This window comes from Nestor notabilis, unplaced genomic scaffold (genome assembly GCF_000696875.1).
Source record: "Nestor notabilis isolate BGI_N333 unplaced genomic scaffold, ASM69687v1 scaffold4217, whole genome shotgun sequence".
Classification (NCBI taxonomy): Eukaryota; Metazoa; Chordata; class Aves; order Psittaciformes; family Psittacidae; genus Nestor; species Nestor notabilis.
The window spans coordinates 23,754-36,110 of record NW_009935915.1 but is presented as its reverse complement, the minus strand read 5'-3'; the positions used below and the strand labels follow the sequence as shown (position 1 = coordinate 36,110).

At 36.6% G+C, this 12,357-nt stretch overlaps 1 protein-coding gene across 1 annotated transcript in view; it reads right to left on the bottom strand.

The window, feature by feature from the left end:
• The window catches only part of SKIV2L2 (superkiller viralicidic activity 2-like 2 (S. cerevisiae)), a 43,695-nt gene that overhangs the window by 7,787 nt on the left and 23,551 nt on the right, over positions 1-12,357 (bottom strand). Inside the window, exons 16-21 of the mRNA XM_010018053.1 lie at positions 9,470-9,620; positions 7,489-7,661; positions 7,110-7,178; positions 2,829-2,957; positions 1,562-1,672; positions 1,050-1,237 (exon numbers count right to left, since the gene is read on the bottom strand). Coding sequence (XP_010016355.1) covers positions 1,050-1,237; positions 1,562-1,672; positions 2,829-2,957; positions 7,110-7,178; positions 7,489-7,661; positions 9,470-9,620 — 821 coding nt within the window. The remainder of the gene's footprint in view (positions 1-1,049; positions 1,238-1,561; positions 1,673-2,828; positions 2,958-7,109; positions 7,179-7,488; positions 7,662-9,469; positions 9,621-12,357) is intronic.

Here is a 12,357-nt window from a genome sequence, read left to right as displayed (position 1 = left end):
GGGGATGAGGAGGAGGAGGGAAGTGAGGGAAAAGGGGGGGTGGAGAAAAATGACATGATCCTGGTTTAACAGTCACAACTGTCCTAAAGAGATCGTGTAATTTACATCAGGGCCTCAGCATGATGGTATATGGACACAGTAGTTGACAGTGACTCATCCAACTCCACTGAGATGGAGATTTGGAAATTTAAAACAAATTTTTAAAAAAAATAAATCTGTGCTAAATCTGAGCTAATCAATGGTCCAATCAAATGCAACCGAAAGGCATTATGTCCGGCTACTAGAGCTTCTCCAGTGTCATCTTGTTTGTCACAGTCACTGTCAACGTTCTCACAGCTGGCTGTACAGTGCAGACACCTTTGCAGAACACTGCTTGGTCCGTCAGGTCTTACCACATGCAACTTTTGAGCTGCCCACACCAGAACCACCTCGCTTCTGTGAAGTGACTCCTGGAGAACCTGTTTTCTAGAGCAGCATAAAAACATTACAGCTGTTTTTGTGCACAACCAGTTTCAGTTTAGCAAGGTTCAACTCTGTACAAAGTTAGTAAGTGTATTGCTTCCAGTGTGGGAGTCGGCTCAGGAAGCAGCACCACCACGATTAGTACGGTACACTCCCCAAGCTGATAAGCCTCATCAATTCATTTTAGCTCTGCACAGGCATATTAAAAAAGTTCGGTTTCAATTACCTGTGAAGACCTGACCTACACTGTATTGTGCTAGGCCTATTTAGTGAAAAAGACTCTAGTGGCACCTCTGTAACCTTCTAATCCCTCATGCCTTTTCTGAAGGGTTTTCTTTTCAGATGTATCAATCATGGGCATACCACTGACTCAGCCAGTTTGTTAGTGAGATTAATTTATTTTAGTGTAGTTAAAAAGGATTATTTGGGTTTGTTAATTTTAAAAGGATTATTTGGTCTTCTTCATTAAAAAAGGATTATTTGGGCTTTGTAAAAAAAAAAATAAAATATAGCAAGTGGGAAGGGAAGTATTGGTTTCTCTCTCTTCAGCTAAATATAGATAGAGGGTTCTGTTTTATATTTTTACCTGTGCTTTTTTTTCACAAAGTTTGTATATGGTTTCCAAGTTGGGATCATTGTGAAGAGGATGTGAATACATCCTATGCTCAAATGCCTCTACTTTTTGGATTATTTTTTTCAGTCCTTGATCTTTGATGCCCATGTCATCAATAGGGTCTAGTAATGGTACTCCATCGGGAAATCGCTTCTGTACTTCCTGGAAGGAAAAAGGTACTTTTTTTTCTAGGATTAGGAACAATAAAATAAGCTACACTCTTATAAATCAGCTGGCACAACTACAGAGACACAGAAGGAAGTAGTGGAAGTTTTTTATGTGATCTTCCAGCAGTTTTCAAAACCAGTTTAAAATGACTGTTGACAAGAGGAAACAACTGACATACATGGTGGCTTCCAAGCCCTTTCAAGAATAAGGGTGAAGATATGACAAGCTTTAGACAAATTTCTTTAGAACAAGTTGTCTTGGGTCCAAGAGTACCTTACTAATCTGAGCAGAGAGCTTACACAGCCTAGTGGAACTTACTTGTATAGATTTTAGCACACTTTGTCTGTTGTCAACAGGCCGCAGGTCTTTCGGTATGTAAAGTCGGACACTGCTGATAGCTGCGACAAGATGTACCAAAATAGGAACAACCTGTAAAAGAGAAGGCAGTAACTGATGCATCCCTGAAAAAATGTATTTATTATTACTGTTACATAGCAAAACCTTACAAAGGAAAACAAAACCTAAGTATACAAGGACACAGCAGTGGAAAAAGGAATATCACAAAGCGGGAAATGTGGGTACTAAAGTATTATAAAGAAGAAAAGTGAGTTTGTCCAAATGGGAAAATTCAGTATTCAGTTAAATCCGGGGAGAGGCTACAAGCGGGGAAAGAAGTTCAGTTTTTCTATTACCTTGTCTCTTACCTACAGGAATACCTGTTATGATCCAAACCAGACAAGTTATTGTCAGATACTAAACTAGGAATGCTAACAACAGAGAACATCAAGTTGGCAAATACATACAGGCAAGTATCAAACAATGAAGACACCATAAAGATTCCATGCTGTATCTCAAGCTTTAAACTGACTTGTGGGGGGGGAGAGGTGAATAAAAGGGGAAAAAAGTAAAAAAGAAGAAAAAAAAAAAAGAAGAAAAATTAAAAAACTGTCTCTGACCCGAAATAGGGTTTCAATTTAAATAATGCAATGCTTTCACTAAAAAATTCAATTTTATTTTAGAATGAGATAGGCTCACAGAGCTGAAGGGGTCTGAAAAATAGAAATAAATAAAGAATTGTGTTCCCAGAGGCAGAAGAAACTGCTAAGAAAAGTATCTGCCAAATGGCATCAATAAATTTATTACTCAAGGATTATAAAAATTCTCACTAAATTCTCAGATCTAGTAGAACAAGTGCATATTACCCACAAACTCCTGCACAAATATGCAAGAAAAGAAACCAGCTAATAAACACTTGGTTATTTGCAGATTTGTTCACACATGTAGATAATTTTCATAACTTTGTTTACCTTACTGCTATCATCTTTTATGTACTGATTTGAAATATTGAACACATAGCAAGCACTTTTCAGAGCACTTCTTACAGGGTAACAAGCCCACTCAAGTATTTTGTTCACATTTGAAAGTTAGTTCTTCAGCAACTGTTCAAGAAAGCAGAGTAAGGTGTTCAGCCCCTTTCTCTTCCTTAATACATCAGCCCCTCTTTCACCACAGTTTGAAAATGCTTTGGAAACAGAATGTTTGAGAACATTTATATGAAACTATTGAGCATAAACGTGTAACAAACCTGCATCTCTCCTTTCTGATCAAGACTGACTGGCTTTGCGGACTCAGTAGCAGAATTTTTCAAACTGTCTTTGCTGCAGTACAGTAGCACTTCAACTACATATAACGAGTCCAATTCACCAGAATTTGGCTGTGGAGGGCACAGAAAAAACAGGTCCATTATCAGTTATTTTAAAATACCAGGAAGAACTTAAGGAAAAGGCATGATTTATTCATCATTAAAGGTATGAAATGAGCTAGTGCTTGTCACAGAGTATCAGCTCAGTGATGCAGCATGTTCTAAAAACTACTGAATCAGTATTGTCTGAAAGATCCCTCACAGAGAAAAACACACTTGAAAAAATTACCCCTTCCCCATTCTCCCTTGCCAGTGTAGCCTAAATTCTACTTGCAGTTTCAGGAGCTTCTGTCTTCTTCTAGACATAGCTCTTTAAATGTAAGCCAACTATTTCACAACTGTAATGTGAAATATTTACATCATGCTAGGAGTACTGAACCTTGTCTTTTCCCCCCCCCCCAAGAAACAGAAGTAGAGGGATCTGTTCCATTTGTAGGTTTGCAAGTTCAGCTTTTTATCACTATAAAGACCTCAGAAAAAACTCTCAAGCATTACAGCTTGTATCTGCAGATGAAGCTGCATCTTGCAGACCATACCTTTATACAGCTCAAACTCCACATGTAACATCTGAACTCCATTTAAAGAACACAAACATGCAGATGCGGTGGTTAAAGACTACTGTTCACAAAGCCATAGCCTTTCTTACACACTGCTTTATAAAAACCAATGTTACTTACTTGACTAGATCAGTGTGTGCTAAGGTTGGTCAAATACACTCCTACTACAAACAAATATTGTTATGAGACTGAGTAAGTTATAGGCCTAACACTGAAGGCAGACATCATCTTTTAAAATAGTATGTGCAAGCTTCCCTGTTTCCAAATGCAAGACAGAGCCCTTTCAAAATCCTGTGTTAACTCAGTTCAGTTTTACTGGGCAGTATTTTCATTACAAACCTACATCATAATGTTTTTTTTTTCTCTGCATCTAAAGCAGGGTGGAGCCAGCTAGCATTTCTAAGTGATTCTCAGAAGTACTGAGAGAAACTGCCATAGTAAACTTAACAGAAAAAACAGGGCTATTCTGTTCTACAAGATATATAATTTCTTCCAGAAATGCAGTTAACTTGCTGAGGAAGAAGCCGTTTCTGAGTTCTATGCCACATTTGCAGAGAGCACTCACAGCAATGTACAAGACCCACACCATTGCTGTTCTCTGAATTATAATTTTAAAATAATATCCACATGTACCAAATCAGTGTCCAGACAAAGCCACAGAAAGCTTAATGCTGACTTGAATGAAGAAGAGACTAAACTGTGCATATATGCAACAGAAAATGCTAGCATTGAAATGCCTAGAAAATCGTGAGAGGAAAAAACTTTTTATCAGTAACTTGATTGTAAACCTATTAATAAAGCAAGAGTATAAATGTCATTAACATTTGCTGTTAGTTTACATATACCAATGGCTTTTAGATAATGCTGACCAGACGTGGCTTCCAGCAGTAATCTAGAACTGCTTTTTGAACGTGTACTGTTCCCTTCAATGGATTTCCTACAGTATTTCAGATATTAAACACTTGAACAGGAACAGACATGTTTTTATATGCAAAATGAGACTAAGACACCCAGTAAAAATTTGTTAGTCACAGACATCTCTATCATATCAGCTTTAAATGATCCCTTTGATTTATTTTGCATTGATTCACATGCTTCAAGGATAACATTCTGTCCTCCTCCTCGGCAGAATACTGAATGATTGGGTTGCATTCCAAGGATTTTAGATTTGCCCTGAATCATCTATTACTTCATGTAACTGGAAACAAAACCAGGTAAGACAGCTGATCATATCTGCAAATCCAGAAATGCGGCACAGATAAATTCAGATTTCCAGATCAGTAACATTGGACCCACTAAAAATTCCATGACCATGACACAGCACTGAAAATTATGTTTATGCAGTAAACATTATAAATAAACATGAATGGGTAAGTACATAAATTTAATATACAAGGATTATAATAATCCAAATAGGGAAGATCCAATTTGCAGCATCTTAAATTTTAATATCATTAACTTTGAACAGACAAAAACATCTAGAATCAAGGACCAGATGACAATATGGACTACATACACCACAGGAAAAAAAACTAGTATACTGATGGGACAATCTAGCAGAAATAAAATTTCTTTCTCAAAAATAGTTACTCTGCAACCTACTATAATGTGCAACACGTAGTAAGCATCACAGCTTGAAATAAATTTAGGTGTACTGTAATTCAGGATAAAGTGCTGTTTGCATTCACAACTTTGTGGAACACTGCATTGTGAAATTATGCTGCAAAACCATCTAAATATAATTAACAATGCACATAACTAGCAGTGACTCATGCTTTTGCTTCCACATTGCAAAGAGAATTACTCAGTGAAATACACACATACTGCAACGCTGCCAATCTTAATTACATATATTCCTCACTAGAAAAAGGACTTCATCAGAAACTACGATACAGTGAAGAAAAATTTGCAACTAAAGAAAAACTAGTAATAGACTGTATTCAACATCATTTCTAAAAGCAAATCCAAAGATCTGTCACAGCTTAGAAGTGAATTAAGGTTTAAAGACATGGCATAAGAGTGATGTATTTCCAATATTAAGTAAGTATACTACTACATTAAACAGTAATGGGGAAATGCATCTGTAGCCCAGGACAAAAACGCATGGAATAAACACATTAAAATGGGTAAGTGGCAGCTTCTTTAAGTCATTTGTTTTGCTTCTGCTCGTAGAAACTAGTCTTTCGTACTGTTTTCAGAAGTTACATAGCATTGAGCCTGTTCCATAATTTTCAGCACCTATTGTCATTCTTTCCACTGAACTCGGAAGGAAAAATTCAACCCAGCTGCTAGAATGACATAATGAAAAAAGTGCTGTTGGAGCCAGAGCCATCTCCTGCAGAACACACCATCGTTTCAAAGCTAATGTTCAAACCTAAAGGTTTTATACAACAGTAAGACAGGCCAGACACGGATGGTAAATGTCTGTGCAAATAAAATATGACACAGATAGAATAAATGCCTCCAGTGACACGGAAGTTGGCAGTTTTATACAGAGGGCTAGGGTAAGAGATGAATCTGTTTCACTGCTCATATGGCTCTATGAAAAAAGCAGTCCAGAAGCAAAAGTTTAAGCAATAGCAGTAACAGTCCAGTTTTCCAACTTGAAAAATAAAAGTGACTTTCAAGTGGAAGATGGAAAACCAAAACAAAATATTTTTTAGTAAGTTCTGTATGCACACATTTTTCTCATTTCCTCTTTAATTAATATATATTAGAAAAGCACCAAAATGTACAGACACCACCAGAACCTGACAAAGACAACTTCTCATTTAGACCTAGCAGTTAATGCCAATGGTCATCTGCCAAAGTTACAGGACAAATGCTACAACAGAAAAATACACTTTAAACTCAGGTTTTAATTTGGCCAGCAGAGTAGCCTGTCAAAACATTTCTGAAAGGGAGCCCAAAACATCATCTCTGGGGTTATGCACAGACCAACTATAAAAATGACTATCTGGAAGGAAAAACAAATCTGGCTTCCATTGCGTCACTGCCCTCTGTATTTTCTCCCACATTTCCCTGAACCCATTTCTATTGTTTTGTTCTCTTTTTAACTTCCCAACCCTCAACTCTACAACAGCATCTCAAGGGACAAGTGATCCCACATCTCAGGCACTAACTCAGGACTCAAGACGTAATTTCTCAGTTTAAGATAACCTTCCACGTAGAGCCAAACGTCAGCCTCCCTACGCTTTCAGCCCTCACATACAACTCGTATGCATTTTCTGAGAGTAGACAACCTGGCATCTTTCCCATGAAGGGCTTAGTGAAAGGCTGCTGGGGAAGTATCAGAAACAAACTAAATAGTTTGAAATGCCTGTAGTGCCATTGTGCTTTTGAACTACTTATCCCAGACACAAAACATTTGCAAACATCTGCTCCATAAATATGCCAAAAGTTAAAAAATAATCATGGGACTTAAGAGTTTGTCCCACCTTCCAGAGTTTTTTCTTTAGATTCTCACTCAGGAAGGCCTAAGATTTTCAGAAATTTGGGGTGAATTTATTTTTCATTTGAAAACTACAAAGAAAATAGGAGTTTTACTGTATTTTCAGAAAAAGTAGTAATGTATATATTTTTCTAATAGAGAGAACATATATTTTACCTTAACATTTGATTTCTTAGAGAAATTAACGACCACTCCCCATCCAAAGTCATCATCTTCGTTCTTCACCTGAAAATATTAGAAGATGCTGTAACATAACCCATGTACAATCACATCCCAGCAAGCCTATCTTTTTGTATTTCTGATATTTACAACAGCAGTCATGGACTATTATTAATCATGAAAACAGTATTTTTTTTTTTTTAAATTTGCTCATGATTGTTAACAAAGAAACATGAAGAAAGTAAAAATTGTTGCTTAGTGTGATGCAAATGGTTTTTCAAGACAGTCAACTAGCAGACACAAATGAAACCTTAAAATTTCATGGATTGGTAGAGATGTGAAATAAAAACAAAACACACAAAAAAAATCAAATCACCTTTACCAGTCTTCCTGGCTGTAGAAACGGCAGGCAGTACTTTGGTTTGTGAACATATTCTTCAATCTCTCTACTCATTTTTGCAAGCTGCTGTCGGATTTTGTAGTATATGACCACATTTTCTTCATTGGGAATGACTATTTTGTTGTATAGTCCTTCCAACTTATTCACTCCTACAATAAAAAGTAAAATCTCATGGAAATAATAACTTCACAGATTTAGAAATCAATGTTTCACTTTCAGGTCTACATAACCACTATTTTGTCATCATTTTTGGTACTTATTTTCTATTTACAATAATCCATTCTCTGGAAAGCTAGATATCGATAAATGTGTCCACTGAATTTTATTTATAGAAAATTAAATACTAATAGTATTTTTTATTTAAAATAAACAAGCTTGAGAAAATAGAGAAGGCTAGACTCCCAATTGTCCAAGAATGACTGATTTAGGGTTGTACACAAGCCCCAGAAAAAACTTCCAAGTATTGTAGGAGGGTATTCAATGCCCACTAGCTTTCTTCTACCTCCTCCTCTGAAAACAAGATTGCTCAAAGGCATCTTCTAACAAGATGTCTTCCAACAAGAGGGAAGTTGTTAGAAGACGTTCTTCCTAACCTGCTCTAGGCTCTGATTTCATCAGCTGGAAATTAGTATTTTCTCCCTCCAACATTTCACACCTTATTTAGATGGATCAGTTTCTATTGTAAACAACATGCTTTAATCTCTCACATGGGTAACACCACTAGTAAATATAAACAAAGGACACATTATAAAGATCTCTTTCTCCTCTCTACCAACTCACCCTCTTCAATGCTGTTTGAATGCATATGGGTGACTCAGAGATCCCACTTCACTGGGACTTGAGAGACAGCTCAGAGAGTTACTCCCTATTTTTACCTGCCAACTTTTTGAAGAAAAAACCTAGCAATCCACACTCATGGCATAATTTCCTCCTTGTTTTAAACTTCATTGTGTTCTTAACTGCAGCTGATGTGATTACAACATTCTAATGCCCACTTTGGTGTCTAAACGAAAAACGTTCAAGAAATACAAAAAATACTCTTCAGCTCTGTTTCTCTATTTAATTAGATAAACCAGAATGCCAGAATGGAAATACAGGCATGCCAATTGGATCACAGAGGTTCTCAGGAAATACATACTGTATTTGACTGTTACTGTCTTAACTCTGCACCTGCAAACTAACACAAACTGCAAAGGGAAATCAACCCCCCCTCTCTGCATGTCTATCCAAGCTACGTGCACATGTACACAATCTCTCTTAACATTCAATTAACAAATGAACAGATGAACTGCTCATTCATCAATGGCTGAGGAAGTAGTTACCTTTTGGTTCTTAAGGTTCTTCTGGGTTAAGTTTTGAAAGAGGCCTCACTCTCAAACACTGGCTGAAATCTTTGGAAACTAAGCTTGGCTCATGAAAACAGACTATTTAAAGATCATTGCTCAAATTTAGTTACTCAGTGGAGTGCAAATAATTTCTCAGTACTCTCTGATTTTTGCTTTGTATTTTAATTACATATTTTTTCCTACTGAGCAGTGTGCCTGAGTTCTTTTTAGAAATTGTAACGAGATATTAAAATTATGTTTCTTTTAGCTAAGTTCTGCACATCAAAAATGAATAAGGCCCTTTTTCTTGGCACCTCTAGCAAGCCACAAGAATTTTTAAATTGTTTTTCCTTCTTTCTGTCCTACAGTTCAGCAATGTGACAACCACTCTTGTCTGACTCAGAGAGAGAACCTCTTTTCATAGACTGACAGTGCGTATCAATACAGGTCCTAAGAACAAGAGGATGTTACTCTTCCTGAAACTGTAACATGACAGCAAATGGTGCAGTGGCAACTGTTGACAGAGTAGACAAGAACTACACAGATATAAACTCTTACAAGTGTAATGAAGTGTAATTACCCAGTCTCACAGTGCAGCATCTTTTATACTGACTCTCCCGAGTAATACTTACTTTCTACTATTTCTGGAATAGTTCTGTAATGTTGGAACTGGTAGAAGGATTTTTCTAACATGTATTCGGGGTTAATTTCCTCTACTCGAAGCAAGTTCAATACCATGTTATACGTCAGGTGGAATGCACTGTTTAAAGGATCAGCTGAACCCTGAAAAAGATCCAAGAACACTGGTTAAAAAAATATTAATTGCAGGGTATAAGAAAATATCAACTAAATCATGATGCAGTGTTTTACATGAGGAGCTGCTTTGATGGGTAGAACAACTTATTAATTTAGATGACATGTCTCGTCAAATCCTCAGCAATTTTATTATGCTGAACATGTAATAGAATTTATGTCTCACTGTATCTATAATTATACTACAATATTATAAATTAGATTCGAATTTAATTTAAAGTTCAAATTAAAAACTTAAGATGTTTTTTATAGTCTATTACTTGGACTCCATTATTTTAACCTTAAAATAATAGTTATTTAACTATTTAAAGCAATCCATTATTTTAACCCTTTGGAAAAACTTACTTGCACACCTTTTTCTCTTAAGACTTATTGATCACACTAGTGTCTTGGGAAGCCTGTTCAAAAATGGGTAGTCTACGACTTCTTTAGCTTAACGAATGTATCATTATAAAATTAATCTATTTTGCAGGCTGCCTGAGAGAGGTTGTGGACTCTCCACTTGTGGAGATACACGGAAGCCATATGGATATAGTCCTGGGCAGCCTGCTCTAGATGACCCTCCCTGAGCAGGGGGCTTGGACAGCATGACTTCCAGAGGTCCCTTACAACACTAACCATTCTGGGATTCCATGATGTTCCATTTCTTTTTACAAGGTACATGGGAACACAGGAAGAAAGGATGCTGGGAAAGTATTGTGGGAAAATACCACATCACTACCTTCTTTCCTCATTCTTATTTTCTAAGAACATCTATTAATGTCCCCTATCAAAAAAAAGGGGTACTGGACTAGCCAGATCCACCTTTGTCCTGATTCACCATTGCTGTAGTATGTTCTTACCCAAGAGGAAGACCTCATCATGGTAAGAAGAGCAAACATCTAAATGATATACATTAAACCAATCAGCTATTCAAAGAACACATGGAATAGTTAAACAGTGCTGTTGAAAGAAGGTACAGAAGATCTCAACACTACACCCTCACCGAGCAAAGGGTAAACTTGAGAAACTGTCTCTCACTTAAGTGTCAGCACAGAAGGCCATCCTGATAAACCAAATTAAGTTGCTGCAACTAGATGACGGAGACCCAAAACTTCTGAAGTATGAAACTGCCCAACTGTACTGCATAACCTTTCATCTAAAGTAGCACTGGTATCAAAGGAACAGGTGCCTGGCAGTTTTTCAGAGATGATCCAAGGGAAATCCAGCAGTTAGGAAGCAGTAAATTACGATTTCTATCCAACAAAAGGAATGGAAACAAGAAGAAACAGACAGCTGGATAGAATACAGCAGAACAGCAGCATCAGACTTGGTATAAAACCAAGTTAGATGTCACAGATCTTTCAGAGCACTCTGAACTTGTTAAGTATGCGGATTATCATTCCTCCTTGATTCCTGAGACGTTTATGACAACAGACTCCCTACCCCACCAAACGAATGTCATTAAATCTGTAAGGGATTAAAAAAACCCTAACAAACCCAACAAACTCTTGTAAATTACTAAAGTAAAACAGTGTGATTTGGTATTTTTTCAAAATAAAGTTTCCCAACAGAGACTCAAAGGTCTGGACTTAAAAGAAATCTAGGAAAGGCATAGATAGGAAAATAGCAAGGTCTGCTAAAAATTCTACAAGATCAGTGAAGACACCAGCAATCTGGAGAGTTGCATGATAAGAAATAAAATGACAAGTGAAATGTAATCAGAAAGTACATTATAAGAAGATTAAGTGCAACAGTTTGCAACTGTTGAACATTCACTGCTCATTAAAGTTTTCTATACATGAAAATGAAAGAGATTTACTAAACAAGTGTTCCCATTTCAACAAGGCCTATGATGAAATTCAGTTATGATTAAACTTTTTACATTAATAATAACTAAAACAGGTTAACAGGAACATTAGGATTTCAAGACATATTTTTCATACAACTCTGTGCTTGCTGAAAGTTCAACATATTCTGTCAGACATTTTAGAAGCTCAGGGATGGCTGACACTGGGAAAAACACTCCTCTGAGCATTCTTTTAAGCTCAAGATTGTCTTTACCTAAAACCAATTATATCAATTTTCTTTACCTAAAACCAAGTATATCCTACCCTTTTGCAACTCATTTACAAAAACCGCAGTCTACCAAAAAGCCCCTGATGATTAGTTTATACATACAAACGCTGAAATTCAGACCAAGTGCTCTCCTAGATCAACCTAAGTCTAATGGATTTTAAATGACATTACTACAATAGAGTCTTCCCCTCCCAGTTTTAAATGTACTGTCAGGAATTCTGATTCTACATCCACTGATGCACTGATCTCAGATTTAATGGTACATTTTGAATCTGAGACTCCTTCACATGTAGGAGATTTAAGAATACTGTAACCCCATCTGCTTTATGTGAGATACAGAGCCTTATGAGAATACTTTACAAATGCCAGAATCCTACTCACTGCATGATTATTTTCTCTCAGAAAAACCCCTCAGCTGTTACAGAGAAGACTTCAGTATACATTTATACTAAGAAAGTACCAACATGAATACATGTAAAACGAGTTTAAGGTAAATCATACTGTCTAAAGACTGAGAAGTTCTGTTGCTGATGGTAACCAATGTGTAACACAGCTTTTTCTTTAGACCTGATAGAAGGATTATGTACCCCACCTCCTGTTTATTTGTCTAAATATATCAGTTATTCTAGGAAAGAGAAATCACCACTCA